The sequence below is a fragment of the Molothrus ater genome, chromosome 11 (genome assembly GCF_012460135.2).
Source record: "Molothrus ater isolate BHLD 08-10-18 breed brown headed cowbird chromosome 11, BPBGC_Mater_1.1, whole genome shotgun sequence".
Lineage (NCBI taxonomy): Eukaryota > Metazoa > Chordata > Aves > Passeriformes > Icteridae > Molothrus > Molothrus ater.
Window position 1 is genome coordinate 12,345,943 of NC_050488.2, and position 17,057 is coordinate 12,362,999.

Here is a 17,057-nt window from a genome sequence, read left to right on the forward strand (position 1 = left end):
GCACCCTGAGCATTTCTGCAAAGCCAGAGGGAAAGCACTAAGCACAGATGAGATAAGACTATTTACACTTACCTTTCCAAAATCTCTGAGATTTGCCAGTGGAAACTAACTAATACTAGCTTTGCAACAGCATGTGATACCTAGGTGGAAAATAAAAGAAATAAAAGGTCAAACTTCGCACATTTTGAAGCCACACTTCTGCTTAGGATTATGATTTTCATATAAAAATTGTACAATCTCAGTACAGTATCCCAGTGATAACCAATTCATATCAAATTGCTGGACATGATGCTCACAGCCAGCAACATCTGCAATACAAAAGCTGGAATGCAGTATGGGTGTACCAAAAACTAACTCATGTACTTGGTTACAATAGCACAGAGAGGAAGGAATCAAGAATGCACTGGATTAGCTTAACTGCTCATGGGAGCCCCACATTCAGTCCTAACTGTCAGCACCACTCCAGAGGGCCACACTAGACTGCAATCAGGGTCCTCACCAAAAATGCAAAGTAGGAACCCCAGGGCAGACAGATACCCCTTAATGAGGTGGAGAAGCAGCAACAGGTTGCAAATGTGACAGCAAATGTGACAGGCAAACTGTGACAGCAAAGGGTATGGGGAAAAGACAAAACATTTTGCCAACCCTTCACTGTAGAGAAGAAAGTTACATGCTGGAGTGGAGAGGAAGATAGAAAACTCCAGCGACAGGCCCTGTTTCCATGAGAGCTGCTTGCATTACGTGGACTCTTGGCAAACAGCAGCACAATCCGTGCTAGCCTGAGCACCACCAGAGTATGCAATGTGACATTTAAAGTCATGCTACAAGGGTACAAGCAAACAAGTTCTCCTTCATTTTATGTATTAGTTTATTTCAGAAGAAAAAAGACTTCCCTGCTTGCACAAAAAGACTCCTAGCCACCAAGAGGACAGACATCTGCTGAGCTGATAGACCTTCACCCTGCTTCTCAAGCCCTTCAGGTCCTAGAGCTCAAACAAAGCAGGTGTCCTCCAAACAACAGACCTTTTCCAGGGGAATTCAGAGGGCTGACAATGCCTGTCTCCTCACTGCTATCTGTGCTAGGAAGCACCTGGGCAAGTTCAGTGTCTGCACTTCTGCACTCAAACACCCTCTGACACTAAAGGGCTCTGCTTCCCTCACTCCAAGATGAGCTATCACCAAGCCATCTCTCTACTTTGCTCACAGAAAACAACTCCTTCTGTTCTAGCTGCAGGAAAAGTTGGGGTTTTTTTCTCCTAGAGAAGCTGTCAGTCCCAATCATTGGCTGAAATGCCACAGGCCCTCTTGAACCCTGCTACAGGTGAATCACAGCATGTGATGTAGTACAGACAGCACACCAACACAATACTGGAAGGAAAAACAAGCAATGGTCACTCCTACAAAAACAGTCAGGCTCTGCACACCCAGAAGCAGCATATTCATTGCTTTCCTAAGTCAACCCAGCTGAAGAGGTGCAGTTTCACAACACAACTGACCTATTGCTGCCACATGATACTGCCCTGATCCTGCACTGGCATTTTTCAGTGCTGGACAGTTGGGTCAGTGAATTAAACCAGGGCAACACCAACACACAAAGCAGATGTGGTTTTTAATTGACTCCTATCATCTCTACATTCTGATGTGCCCACTTTGCTGGCCACTAAGAAATCCCACTAACAAAAGAGCAATTTTCAATATACAAATAACCCTTTTTCTAGGAGAACCAAAGCATTAGCTCATGCTGTGCAAGATCTGACATGTCACCTTCCTCAACTTTAGCAGCAATGTGATGTGACCCTCTGAAAACAAAGGCTGCCAGGCAGCATTGCCCTCCCTCCCTCCCAGCACAGAAGCCTGTGATTAGATGGAGCGTGGCACACGGGGCTGCTGCTGCCAACACACACAGTCTGCATGGATGCAGTGACACTGCCAGCCTGGGATGGGTTGTTATCTTAAGCCCCCAGCCTGGCAGACCCAGACAGACACCTCTGACTTGTCTGTACAAGGAAAACATCTGCATTCGAGTCTGTAAAACAAACAAGCACCAGGAATGCGGTCTCTACAAGACTGGCTTCCTACAAATGCAAACCACATGCTAATGAATCATTCTTTAGCAGTAATGAAACTATTTCTCAGAAGCAGGAAGGAAGAACTGACAGAAGAAAACAAACTGCTGGACTTAAATGGGAAGCTGATTTGTAACATAGGAAAATTAGTATTTTTCAGTAGGATTTTCAGAGCCTGAGGTATAGCATTTGTTGCAGCATCACAATTCCATGGAATTAGTTGTTCCCTGAGGAGGAGTCAAGTGCATTTAAGACTGAAGATGTATGGAAAGAGAAAGACAAATACCAGTAGACATTTCTGAAATCTAACAAACTATCCTAACACAATATGCACAAATGCTTTTGAGCCAAATTATACATCAGGCAAAATGTGGAATTAATGTTCCAAAAGGATGCCAGACTAACAGATCTAGAAGAATAACAAAGCTTCTGTGACTATTCCTATTTAACTCCAACTACAAGCACTGACTGGATCAGCTCTAGTGCTAATTTTAGTACTTTCATCATAAAAGCACACAAGAATACAAAAACCAGAAATTTTCAATTCATAAAGCCTGATCCATGACATTAGACCACTTTCATAAAAGCCCTAAAGCAGAAAAATGTTTGATACTACCTGATCAGAGCAAAACAGAAGTCCCAGAGTCAGAGAGTTGCAGCAACAAATGCACACTCTCCTTGGCACAAAGCACCAGTTCTCACAGATTAAAGACAGGTTACATTCAGACTGTAAGGACGAGGGATGGGAGAGGAGCAAACAGCTGATGATGCCGGGGCTGTGCCTGCTGAGTGGAGTCTCACCACATGCTATGTCCTGCTCACCGACAGCAAGGCTGGGAATTCAGAAGAATTTACAAATGTAAATACCATCAGGGGCCAACACTACTGAGGAGATTCCAGAAAACAAGCATGAGAAGAAAAACAATTGTTTAACAAAAGCCTGCTTCTATTGATTAGCAGCGCTCCCCAGCCTCTCTTCAATGACTGCATACTCACAATGACTGAATGATTGTACCAAGTCAGCCAGTTCTTCCACAATAACACCCCAGAGCAGTTGAAGTATTTCTTTGTAAGCAGGAGCAAAAACATGCTGAACACAGAAAAACACCATTGCAATCAGAAGTTTGGTCCATGTGTACATACTCAGTATCTTACAGTACTGAAGAAGCAACATACAGAAGCTGATACTGCTGGCACACTGTCCAATGAAGCATTTCCCTGACAGGCAGAAGTTTCACCCAATGAAGTATCTCAAACTTACAAAACACTTCAGAAAGAGCATTGATTCAGTCCCCTATCAATCACTGGGTGCCACAAGATCTCAGGAACAGAAATGCTTTGTCTCAGACAAAACACATTAAAAAAAATAGGCCTCTGATAAATTGTCTGCTTTGTTTAAACTTTTCTATTCTCATTTCAGAATCCTAAGAACCAAAAAAGGCAGTAACACAGCCCACTTGGTGTCTTGCTGGCAGCAGCTTCTTTCAGTGAAATACTTCTACAGACCCCAGTGCAAAGGGGAATGTTTATTCTATATGTTGCACTCTTCCAGTATTTGCCTGCAACCCATCAATTATTTGTCCCAGCCAGGACTTCTATACAGCCTGACTTCTCCCAAACTCCTCTATCTGGGATTAAATTTATTAAAGTTTAGAAGCTGAAAGCAATATTCATGCTATTTTTTTTTTCTTTTCCTCATTCTCATTTCTGCACCAACAGCTTAAAACTTTAATATCAAAGATAAGCCCGGTCCAAATCTGAACCTGGAACATGTCAGACTGAAGACCAAACTTCTTTCTCCATGATGTGGCAGCAAAGCTGAACAGACTGAATCTCATCCAATCTGCCATTTCCAGCTTTATTTTAAAACAGGAACTTTATCATCGCCAAAGCCTCTTCCAAACCTCCACCAGTTTAACTCTGATTTATGGAGGGCTGCTGTTTGCCAGGAATGGCACCAAATGTTGATCAGTGCACTGGAAAAGGGGCACAGTGCCTCTGCACAGAGCAAGGGTGCCATGAGGAAGCTGTTCTGCATAAGAAAAAGGCTCTACAGGAATTGTAGAAAAAGTCGAAGATTTTACATAATGCTGAACAAAATCAGATTCTGAAAGTGGAACAAAATCATAATGCCATTGCATCAAACACAAATGCATCCATTTTCTGGAAGACTGCACAATATTTTTTTTTCATTATTATTTCCATCTCCATTTATCTTCTAGGTTCTTTAGTCTCCAAGATAAGCAAAATTCTCACACTTCTGAAGTGTGAAAGAGAGTCTAGCACTCTTTAGGATAAGACAATATCAAAAGACTTTGCAAAGAATTTGTGCAGGTCCCTTGCTGTGTTCAGAGGGATCTAAAACAATTGTCTCAACTTGCTGCCTTAGATAAGCCAAGGTGTTTGGAGAGCTGATATTTCATCTCTTTACAACAGAAAATCTTTTCAGCCATGCCACCTTAACAATTGCTAAATCAGACAAAAATGTTTCCTGAAAGCTAAAAAAACCACCATCTTTTGTAGAGCTTATATTCTACAGAAATTGCTCAAGCATATTTATATCACATGCATATCTCATCAGTTCACTCATTTTCTCAAAGGGAAGGCCTATTTTTTGGAGGTGCATTTCAATCCTCATTTTTACAGAGATATGGTGGTATCAGGAATTTAAAACAATGATCATCACATGATTCTTAAAAAGATTCAATTCAGAATGAGTTGGTGATGATAGAGTCTGGTTGGAGCTGACACCCCACAGCTTTGCACCAAGCTGACAATTCCTGTTAGATCAGGATTGCACTGAAATGTCTGCCCAAGAAGAACACAAATCTGGCATAAAGAAATGTAGCTTCCACTTCTTTTATTTTCCCTAATCAAAGGTTTTTATACGAATAGATTTAAACAAATAGGATTAATCTTGAGAAGTATTTGCTTTAATCCACAAATAGTTTTTGCTAGTTCTACAATGAAAGGATGAACTTCAAAAGATACTAGTTTGTGTGTTGCACCCAAACCTCTAAAAACACACTAAAATTCTTTACAACAGGAAAGGCACACAGAGCAAAAGCCTCTGAAATTGTTTCTGTTGGTGAGAAACTATGGCAAAATAGAGACTGAGCTGAGCTGGCAGTAGAGTAACACCTTATAAAGAAACCATAATTTGTATTGAGTAATTTCACTGAAGAAAAAAATCCCTTCAGACATGCTTTACTTCAGTACACTGAGGTAAGGAAAGTAACCCACAAATGGAAAAAAATAATTTTATACTTGTTTTTTCTTGTGGAAAGTAGATCTGACTCCCTCCATGCCCCACTGGAAAACTTATGTGACTGCCCTGTTTTTACTGGAGGGTTTGTCAAAAAACTGTTGCAGTATCAAGAATTAAGAAAGGGCAACCTAAAGCTTTTTTTTGGACCATACTTTGTCCTTTGATCTACCTCTTGTAAGCAGACTTCCAATATGTAATCCTTGTAGAAAACTGATGAAGATTCACATCACCTGCCATAAACATCCCAAGTGTTCAGTCTTGTAGCAAAATCTTTCATATCTATTACAGGTTTCTGAGCATAAGAAGATTGTTTTCAAAATTGAACTCAAATTAATTTCATCTAACAGGAAAACCAGATAGTCTTACAACAAAAACATATATACTGTATTTCTTTTTTCTCCTGTGTTCAGTCAATTTTTTTAAAAAGTGAGAAAAAGCCCTTCACCTTTAGGTTTCACACAGAGGATAGATTATGATTTGTCTGACATTTCAGGCCCTCTCCTGATTACAGACTGCGGGCTGCAGCAGGTAAGAAATGCCATTTAAGAGACTGTAGCTGCACTCTCAATACCATGGAAAGGTTTTGTCAACCAGCACTCCATAAGCTCTGCTTCATCACAGGGTTTTAATCTGTACCCTGTCACTCACCTTCTGGCATGCAGAGACCTGGTGCCAGTCTGCAAGATTAGAAGCATATTTAGGAGGCAGACTGCATTTTGGGGATGACAAACACTGCTGGGGTTACACCACTGTTGAGAAGCTGTTGGTGCATAACCTAGTTGGCCACATACTGAAGAAAGGGGATCTGGGGTTAAATTCTACCTCTTTCCCCACATTTACACATGGCTTTAATCCATCTGCTCTCCTACACAAGGACAGCAACAATTTTCAGCTGCAGCTGCCAGCAAACAGGATCAGTAGGACTCAGCTAGGAAATTTCAACATACGTATTTCTCAAGCTGTTAGGCTATTCTTCCTGAGGAAATTCAGAAATAAATATTAAAAGAACAGAAACATTGAAGCAAGCTGGTATGCCAGAAGGCATTATTACAAAACAGCTATGAGATCCCTTCTTTGAAAGATTTAGAGCGAGAGAAATGCAGCAAGAGAGCTGTAAGACAGCACACAGATATAAGATTGACATGAGAGTCCCCAGCTGTCCTCCCTGCAGTTATTATTCCCAAAGCAACACAGTGTGAAACACCAGTGCTGCACTGAGCTCCCTGAGTGCTGCCAACCCCAGCACCTCACCCCACTGCACAGCCCCTGCCCAGGTGCTCTCCCAGCACAGCACGAGGGGACAATTCCTTCTGGCTGACAGAGAGGATGATGCAGAAGGTGCACAGGGAAGAAGCAAAGGTCTGGTAATAACCTGAACCCACAGAATTGTGGCTCAGAACACTGGGCAGCCAGCTCCAAACTGGGAGCACTGGTGTGTGCACACAGCCACAGTGGGGCAGGGCTTAGGGAACTTTGCAGTGAGTAATCCCTGCTCAGCCCCAAATAACACAGTCCTTCACTCAACAACCCCAGCTCTGAGGCATTTTACTGGTGATATACAAAGATGAAGAGGAGGAACATCTGCTTTGCACAACCATGTTTCACAGTGCACAGCACAGCTCCTTTCTGCTGCACCATCCTTAATAGGCACAGCACAAACTTGGCAAAGTGTTCAGCTGCTCCATGCTGCTGCTGTGATCGTGATGTCCAGCTGTAAGCTTGCAACCTGAAACAGTTACTGAAAGATTGTTTTGGCATTTTTATTGACTTGTGTCTTGCCTCTACCTCCCACCAAGATCACACTCATCAACAGCTGTGAACAGATTATTCTCCTCGCTGCAGAGTCATACTAATGCTAAAATACACTTAAGGTGTGAATCACAAAGAAATGTGTGGGCTGTAATCACCCTACACATTTGTGGCTCATTTTTTCAGTCAAGTTGAGAATTTCAGCAGTCCTGGGCAATAAGTAACAAAATTGTTTTCTCTCCTCAAATGACTCCAGGAAAGTGTCACAAGGTTGCAAGGTCTGGGCCAGTTCTCTTGTTCTGCAGACCGGAAGTTTACAAAAATTTAATACATTTTTAAAAAAACAAAAATATTTGACACATTTATATCCTCTTGATACTACTGAAGTACAGGCATTGTGAATGCGTAGGCAAAACCAAAACTTTGCATTGCAGAACTTTCAGGATCTTTCTGTTCAGGAAGAAAAAACAGGTAAAGGACAAAGGTATGTCTCAAATACCAGTGATCCTAACGGTTACAGCTTCAGACTGGATGTCCCACATAATGTTGGCTTGGTGTTAAATACAGAGCACAGTATAGATATAAACCTGCACGCCCTGACTCATCTGGGGGTTTATTGGTACTTTAATACAGCATGTTATCTTTGCCAAACAGCACCACAGGGGTTCTGTAAAAAAGTCAAATTTGCCTATCAGGTTCTGCCATTTATAAAAAAATATATTTAAATATTTGCTGCTTACTAATGCTTACCAATGTTGTTGCTTATGGATTTAAACTTTGAACATAAATTTTTGAAACACTGCTCTTATGTACATGCATTTTAATACATTAAGGGCCTTTAATCCCCTCTCCTGCACATGAGGTACCCAGGCACAGTGAGGCTTTAACAGTGGCATTTTACATTGCAGAAAGTTCCATGAAGTCCTTACGGCATTGAAAGGATGGCACTGCAGGTTGGTTCAGATAAGCAGCACCCACAGCAGACTCTGGGGCACGGTTTGAACAGCAATACAGCAGGGCACACACAGACAAACACACAGAGACAGACACAGACACAGACACAGACACACACAGACACCAGGCTCCTGGCACAGAGCTCTTTACAGACACTTTGTGGTTGCACAAGGCTCCTTCAGGAGGGCTGCTCACACAGGGCTGCCAGCCCCATGCACATGACCCTGGCTCTGCTGGAGACGGCATTTCCAAAGGAGCACTGCCAGCTCTCACCAAGCAGCTCTACAAACTAACTGCTCTGTATCAGGGCAATTTGAGTGTGTGGAGCAGCCTCATGAGTAAAAACTTATCTGGTTCCATGAAAAGATGCAACATCAGTATGGTGAGCCAGAATATATGAAAACTGGTTTATCTCTGAAAGATCAGTAGAGATAACATAGAATAACATAATTATATCATGATATCAAATACTTTTTGCATCTACCAAGATTTACTCTTCAAGGGACAGAGCTAAAAAAACCCACATCAAAAGCTGTAATTTCAGGAAGCACAGGAAATAAGCTTTTTGCTCTCTGATAAATACTTGCAGATCACTCAAATTAGTGAAGTGAGAAGTACAAGTTCTTCAGCCTTACAATTTCTTTGGTTTTAGTGGAAAGACATCAGTTCCAATTGCCTGTAGAACCCCATGACTACCTTCCCTTGCTAGCTTGCATATGCAGAAAGATCACAGCTTCCTCATGACAATCAGCTAACACCTAAAGTCAAGGTAAATTTTTTTTTTCATAAATTCTAATTGCAGTTGTTTTATCTAGTGGTTTATCAAGAAAATAAAAAAAGGTAACACTAGAAAAATCCACCTCATCACTGGAACAGAGAACCACTGCCAGTTATTTGAAACATTAGATACTCCATGCATGTATGGAGACCCTCAGCAGAGCCAGGAAGCATCATTAACAAACAAAAACAATATGACATCATCACACACTTTACTGCTTGCCAGTGACAGGCTCAGCTTTGTTTGTACAACTGCTGAGTATCACACTGTTTGCATGTACTGATAAGCCACTCCAGAAGCCACAATCCCTCAATGACAACTGACAGAGTTATCTCGAAAGCATAGCTACTACTATACCATTTTAATTCATTATTTTTGAAAGATACTGTATCTTATAATTCTATGTATTTCTTAAAAAGAACTGTTGTGAATTCACTTGCTGGTCTGCAGGCAATACAGGCCACTCTGCTTTTGTGAGCATTGTCCTTTGCAAGTGTTGACTGCAGTCAAGTGACCTCTTGAGGAATTAAAAGTGACCTGCTTCAATTCACAGGCCTTTTGGTCAGAGAAGCACAGTTTTGGGTATTCGTTCAAGATTTTCTTCTGGTATGTTTCAACAGAGATAGCCTGTCTTAATTTTACTCAGGGTATTAACAGAACCTTCCTCAGATCTTCATATTAACAGCTCCAACCAAGGAGCAAAGATTTCCTCTTCTTTTCCTTGAACACCAATGAACTCACAGTTCTTACTAAAACCAAAATTAAGGAGAAACTTTCAGAGTAACACTTATTCTATCTCTCCAGCTTCTGTATGGTTCTGGAATAACCACTAATGCAGCTGCAGGCCTGTCACACAGCACAGCTGGTTTGACCTACTGCTGCCTTGTTTGCACCAATGTTTCTATTCAGATTTCCCCACTGACAAAAAGCAAGTCAGAAGATTTTGAGGCAAAAGTTTCCTACAACAGTAAGAGATACAAGGACACACATTTACCTACATGCAGGGTCTCATGCTTGTATCAGACTCCAGATTTTAACTGAGTGCTGTTTCTAATTGAGGTAAACAAAACACAAGCATTTTGTTTAAGAGAGATTCTCTTTCAATATTTCATGAAAACTTTTAAACATGTGCAGGGTGCTCACACCTGACCTGACATTAACCAGCCAGTGCAAGGTTTGCTCAGTTCAGTGCCTTCAGCAAGAATGAGAACAAGGTCAGCTATAACTCATGGGGAATGCAAACAGCCAAGAAGGTTTCCAAAGACCACCCTTCACTACAATGCTTTAAAATAAAATAGGAATTTAACAATCAGTCTGAAATAGCTGAGCAAAACAATTTGAAAAACAAGTATTGAGGTTAATGAGCAGAGCAAATGAAATACTATCTATTTAAACTCTTATTAGCCACTACCAGCACAGATAGCAAATATGAAGATGTAAAGCTCTGAAATTCTGTTTCTGGTCTTTAAAGTGTGTAGACAATATGTCACAAAGAAAAAAGCCACTCAATACACATGTTTGTGTCCTGGAGTTTAACCTTCAGAAAGTGAAACACCTCCTGAGAACAGACAGTGGTAGAACATTCCAACCCAGCTTTAAGCCCATTCATTGCATTTATTTTTTATCCCCTTTAGGGAATTGTGTTAATCAATTAATCTGTGATAGTAAATCACTCAAATACCAAGTCATCCATTGGCTTCAACACTGTACCTCCTGAAGATAATATTTCATTTACCTTCAGCCTTCCCTGTTGGGGCAAACACTCTGCCTTAAATACAGGCTAGTGCTGAAAAAGCACCATGTAATCAGTATCTATCATAAAGGAGTAAAGGAGATGAAATCAAAATTAACTAGATGCTCCAGAAGAACAATCATCACTATCCAAGGAAACCTGAGACATTGTGAAAGGCAGTTTTAAAAAGAAAAAGCAGTTTTTACAGCTCAAGCAAATAGAAAAGAAGTTAATACAATTCTTTAAAAGCCTACCCCTGTTTACTCATATCCATTAAGTCCATTGAAAATAATTATGATAAATAGTTCAGCATGCTCCATACCATTTCTTTCTTTTCTCTGCTTGCTAATTCCATACTAATTCTTTCTATTCCATTTTGGCTCAAAACTAACAAAATCACAAGTTTCCTTTGGGAAGAGAGAGGGGAAGGAAGACAGGGTTGTTGAAGAATTGTAAGCAAGTATGCCAGGAAGCAAAAAGCAAATATTGCAGACACATAAGAGATATCCAATAAAAGTGCAACTGTGGGACTATTGCTGCTGGAGAAAAGAGTTAATGTGGCACTTCAAGGGTTAAAGCCTGAGTGTGTGGCTTACAAGATCACATCATTCCAAACTGCTACCCAAATTCAATTTCATCTTCTTAGGCACAAACCAAAGTCTGTAGCACTTAATTTTAACAGTAAATATGCAGGCATATTTCTGATATTAAAAATATCTAGATTTTCTCTCCTTGAGTACCATTTGGGATGAGATTTGAGCTAGCAGGTTGGTATAGTCTGGGCAACTACAACATATGCTCAATGAGACCTTCAAAACTCCTGAAAATTTTATTTTAACACTGGAAGCCTGATTTTAAGGACAAAAACTACTGCTTTCTGTAATTTAATTCAAGAGAACAGTATGGCAGGGGTCACCTTTTAGGGAGGTGTTCCATTTGAAGGCAGAAAATAAGGCACAGAAAAGCTGTTCTAAATCTTAATTGCTAAGAACCAAAAGCAACAGGCAGCTGGACCACAAGTGCTGACCAACTATTCTCATTTGTACTTTTCTATTGCCTCCAGTTTCTGACAATATGTAGCGAACTGCAGGCATTCAGAGCTCAGAATGCATATTTTGAGGTAATTACAGAGAAGTTTAAGAGCAAGAAAAAGTACAACTTCATTTTCTGAGGTGGTAAATGCTGGGAACAAGCACAACAGATGGCAAAATCACCAAATTATGGGTGCTTTTTAAAACCTGTTGTTTATGGTTCACAGACTTCAGGCTTTATGGTTATACTCCTTCTACGGGACATTGATGTGCAAATAAAGATCAAGAGATCCCTCTTATTTTTAAAACTAGATTTGATTCAGACAGAATGAGTTGGAATCAAAACCTACCCAACACGTTTTTTTGACATGCTGCAGTCATCACCTGTCCTGCTTTCAGGGGCTGCTCCAGACAAGAGCAAGCACTAGAAGACCTGGTCTGTTACAAAGTAGATGCAGCAGTAATTTCAACCCAGTGTCCACATCTAGAGCCTAGAAAATTCTGCTTTCCTCGGGCCTGACTCCTCTTTTGACTGACACTACACTAATCAGTTACAAAAAGAGAAAGAAGACATCACAAAAATCTTATTGAGCATAATACAATGGAGCTGGCTCTGAGTGAGATTTTTCCGTGATGAATTAAGTCACACTTGCTCCAAGAGGTGGCAAGTTCACTGTACTGGAACTGTCACTGCAACAGCAGGGTTAACAACTGGCATGACAGCTGATCTGTCTTTGAAAAACTGTGATTATTCTCTCAGAACCAACCAAGAAAAGTGGTTTTGTTAGAATTACAGAGTTTTAGCATGTCTTCCTATTTGTCAGTTATCTTCTCAAACACAGGTGTACCAAACTGCACCACTTATGGTTTGATTTGTTTCTTTTCTATATACCCTCTTTGCACTGTGTTAATGCAGAGTTATAACTCAGGCATTTTGGTCATGAAGCTCAGCTCTGTAAAAAAAAAAAGAATCAACATTCAATAAGGAAGATTTTTCAGGCCCCAGTATGTCACAATTGTAAAGCTTTGAGTCAGTTTGGAACAAGGGACCTTCAACAACGCTCCTCCAACCCCCCGGAACAGCAATGTTGCCACAGCTTTCATTAGAACTGTGATCTCAGCGTTTGCCTGTTCAACCACAGACGTGGCTCACAGCTGTGTGAATGCAGAAACCTTTCCTCACCTTTAACGTGGCAGCCAAGCTGGCCATGTGTTCATTGAGAGTGCTCTCCGACTCCTTGTAAGTCAAGCAGGTGAACTGATATTCCTCTGGATCAAAGGCATCTGCTCCCTGCTGCTCCACGTCGTTAGCTACCCCATCATAATAATCCTCAATATCCCCAGGATCCTCATCCTCTTCCTCCTCCTCGCAATTAGGGTCATAATCCTCTTCATTGCTGTCAGAGCCCTGGCTGTTCATGTCCACGGACATCTTAATGCCCTGCCCAACTGCAGACCAGGAAAGCAAGTGCAGCTTCTTTTTTTTCCTCCAAACTTTATCGTTCTTTTGATTTCATCTGAGCTCTGTCTCCTAAGGGAGGAAAAACAGTTTTTTCTGTGCCTAAGAAATTGTAAGAGGTGCCACGTCAACAACAAATAGGTGATCAAGCAGGTAGGAACAGACCAACCCAAGGGCCCAGTAAAGAGGATTCTGCTGTGCATGTCCCTGGTTTGGATCCATTGTGACTCTTGCACCTCCAAAGCAAGGCTGCTCTTACAGGACAGGTTCAGATCCTTGGAGATTGGGTTATTACACTGCATCCTAGTCCCCAGTGCAGGCCCCGTGACTCTGACACTTGGAAACTGGCTGCATAACCTTCACTAAAGATCTTCTCAGAGAAAAAACTGAATTTATCACAAAGTTCTTTATCAACAGCCTGCAATACTGTAGCATCCTCTCTAATTAACAGGAAAAACACAAACCCCTTAACTATGGCCATAGTAGCTAGAAAGGCAACCTGTGATATTCTGTACAAATCCATATTGCTTCAGGACCACAGACATTAAGTGAGACTTAGGAAAATAAGACCAGCAAACAGATCTCTCACATGCACCCAATTTAACAGTCTTCAATATCATCTCAAAAGAAATTGTGATGCTAGTTCATCCCTTTAAATTGGTTCTACTGGATGTGATGTGGCTTGGACCTTATATCTGAAGGGGGAAATAAAATTATTATTTATTGCCTTCCCAAGATATACTTCTTACCTTTTGAATGTACAAATTTATGCTCAGGTGTTGATAGCTGTTATTGAAGAAGAATCAGAACAGCTAACTTTTTTTTTAAGATTGTCACTTGTTTTGGAAAATTCACACATCTGATACTTATCTGAACTACAAATCTTCTGCTTGTGTAACTGAACCATATGAATTTGAGCTCTAAAAGATTCAGCAGTAAAGCATGAATCAACCTTGAATTATGGTCATCTCATATTTAGTCGTAAATTTCCATTTAACCAAATTATTTCATTTAGAGAGAATATATTAAATAGAGAAGAATTAAAACAATGCTGTAACCATATTTTACATATAAAAACATGTATTAAAATCAAAGGTCTATTTTCCACAAGCAGCATGTATTTGGTTCCTTAAAAACACTCCCATTCTGCATGACTATGTTGTCAGCTCTGCCACTCAAATATATTCCCTCAGTATTGCAATTTGTAGCTGCTGGGGAAACCATAATCAAGCTTTGATAATCCTGACTTTAGAGTACAGGAAATCTTAACCACAAATTTTCATTATTTTTCCTCAACTCTTTTTTTTTTTTTCCTGTTTCCAGTCACTTGACCAGGCAGCAGAGAATAACCAGGAAGAGATGTGATGTACAATTAATTTGAGGGGCTTCAGTGATTTCAGGAGGTACAAACCTCCAGAGAGGCTGAAGACTAGTACCTAATTAAATTACCTCCTGAATTCTGGAGGTATTTCATTCCTTTCATTTGCCTCTTGATTCCTTAGCTATCCACAGCATATGCAGCACACAAACAATTTACAGCACTGCTTTCCACAGGACTTCAGAGGAACAGACACAGTCTCTCCATACTGGAAGGAGGCAGATGTGAAATCTGATTTGGCAGACACAAGGCAAACCCTCATCATTCCCTCTACCCTGCTTAGAGTCTGGGCTTAATCTGCACTGACACTGAGCTCTTGCATCAAAGGAGTAATGGATCTTTACCTGCTAAAACTTATGTTGAAAGAATTACTTATTGAGCCTCTAACCCCAGTGTGGACCATCAACAGCTCAGAGTGCAACAACTTTGTTCAGCCACCACAAAGCCTGAGCAAGTCTCACAGGCCAGGGAACTTCTCAAACTCACTCAGATCATTCCACACTCTAGAGAGAGAAAAAACCCATGAAAACACTGGGCCCTCTGCTATTCCAACACATGGCAAGTCACACCCAAGCACTCAGATGTTTGTAGATATCCAGGTAGAACAGGGGCCTGCCCAGTACCTCCCAGTTGCACACCAGTCCCTGGGAAGGGGCTCAGAAGAGTGCAGAGATGTCTCAGCGTGCCACTGGCACAGTTTTGTGAGCAAACAGAGGAACTGTTTGCACAGGAAATGGACACGTGGATTTATCAAGTGGAAAGCAGTCTGCAGGACTGGGTGACTTCTGTGACTCCTGTCCCAAGATTCTAGGAAAGAGCTCACTTCCAGCATAACTGGACACCACAGTGACACAAGTGAAGGGAAAGGAAGCATAAGGCACATGCTCTGTGGACAAAGCAAAGGAGGGTACTTGGAAAACCAGGAACAAAACTCACCTCACCTATACTCAGCCCAATGCCCAAATCAAACTCCTTGAATACAAAGACAAGGCAGAGCTACTACTTGATAGCACTAATTTTTAAGATAATAAAGATGTTAAGCTCAAAAGATAGGGTCAAAAAGCCAGGTTTATTTAGATTAAATAACGACCATAACTCCCAAGACCAAATTATAAATTTTTAAACCACACTTAGATCACTTTCCAATCCAAGGGAGGATGATCTCCTCCTTAACCACCTTAATCCAAGATACTCCTGTATCTTCACTAACACTGATACAATTTAGTCACCTCTCGCTCCAGTCTCTTGCAGGAACTCCTGAACACACCCACCCCTACCCTCTGCTATCTATCACCTCCAACAGTGCCCTTTCCCTGACTCCTGCTTTGCAACACAATTCTTAACAAGGTCTATTGAAACAAAATGCCTTCCACCACATTATGTGATACCACCTCATTCCTAGTCCAACTACATCACTCTTTTCTTATTCAGACCCTTGTGGGATTCCTCTAATAACTCTTTTGGTGGAGACTCCTCCAATTGGAGAATGCTCCTCCTCTTTTTCTGTTGATATTTCACAACCATTTCATACGTTTTTTTCTTCTTTCACCTCCTTATTTATCTGAAACAGAGAAAGTGCAACTTAAGTCTGCTTCCTGGACTCCTTATCCATGTAACCTTTAGACAGGCTAACACTCTTCCTTTTCCCTGAAACCATCCACAGCCTCAGCTCCATGGTGGCCATCAACGCTAACTGCATCTTCATCTATGCCACCCAAACCCATAATTTGTGGATCATCCCCAACTGCCTCCTCACCTATGCAGTGCACACCTCGCTGTTCCTTCTCCACTGTTTTTTAGGTAGGAATTTTTCATCCAAGACTGAGAAACCAGAAGATGCCTGACCCTTTTCACCACAGATGACTGCAGGGACCTCCTTGCAGCTGTACCGCACTTCCCCAGGGACAAACCTGCTTTCCTTCCTCCTGCCAGCCTTGGTTCACATTCCCACGGCTGCCTTGTCTTTGCCAACTTATCCATTTCACTCCTGCCCTTTCTAACCTACCGTCACTTTTAACAAGTTGTTTTACGGATACCTGCGTATTCCAGGGCACCTCCGGGCTCGGGCACCCAGCGCGTTTAAGTTACCTCGGCTCCATTCTTTCGGAATGGGATCGAGACCAGTCCCTCGCCCGTCCCGCACACCGGAGCGCCGCAGGCTCGCGGGAGGGCAGCGAGGAGCGCGGCGGGAGAGAAGCCGCGCGGGGAAGCCCGGGCGGCGGCGGGGCGAGGAGGGGCCCCCGCACGGCCGCCCAGAGCCCGAAAGCTTCGGGCTGCGGCTTCCGCCGGGGCGGAGCGCCGAGCTCAGCACCGGGCACGGATAAGCGGCCCCGCATCCCTCCCGCCGGACCCGCGCCAGCCCCGGCGCGGCCGGGCCCCGCACTTACCGGGCGGGCGGCGAGAGCGGCGCCCCGGGCTCCCTCAGCGCGCCGGAACCGCCGGGCCCGGTGCGTCACCTCCGCCGGGCGGGGCGGGGCCGGGCCGGGCCACGGCTCTGGGGCGGGGGGGGGGGAGCGGCTGAACCACTGCGGGTGTGCGGGGGGAAGCGGCCCCGCGGCCTGAGGAGCGGCCCCCGGGCCGGGCTCGGCCGGTGACAGCGCCCAGTGGCCGCGCCGGGAGCGGCCCCTCGCACCGCCGCCGTC

The 17,057-nt window shown here is 42.5% G+C and overlaps 1 protein-coding gene across 3 annotated transcripts in view; it reads right to left on the minus strand.

Annotated features, from left to right (window-relative positions):
* Positions 1-17,057, minus strand: part of ARIH2 (ariadne RBR E3 ubiquitin protein ligase 2) — a 35,422-nt gene that overhangs the window by 18,154 nt on the left and 211 nt on the right. Inside the window, exons 1-3 of one of the 3 annotated variants that reach the window (XM_036391319.2) lie at positions 16,803-16,894; positions 12,762-13,109; positions 73-140 (exon numbers count right to left, since the gene is read on the minus strand). In XM_036391319.2, coding sequence (XP_036247212.1) covers positions 73-140; positions 12,762-13,010 — 317 coding nt within the window. In that variant the 5' untranslated portion in view covers positions 13,011-13,109; positions 16,803-16,894. Of the gene's footprint in view, positions 1-72; positions 141-12,761; positions 13,110-16,802; positions 16,895-17,057 lie in introns of those variants that run through there. The other 2 variants (XM_036391320.2, XM_036391321.2) reach the window with 2 other exon arrangements.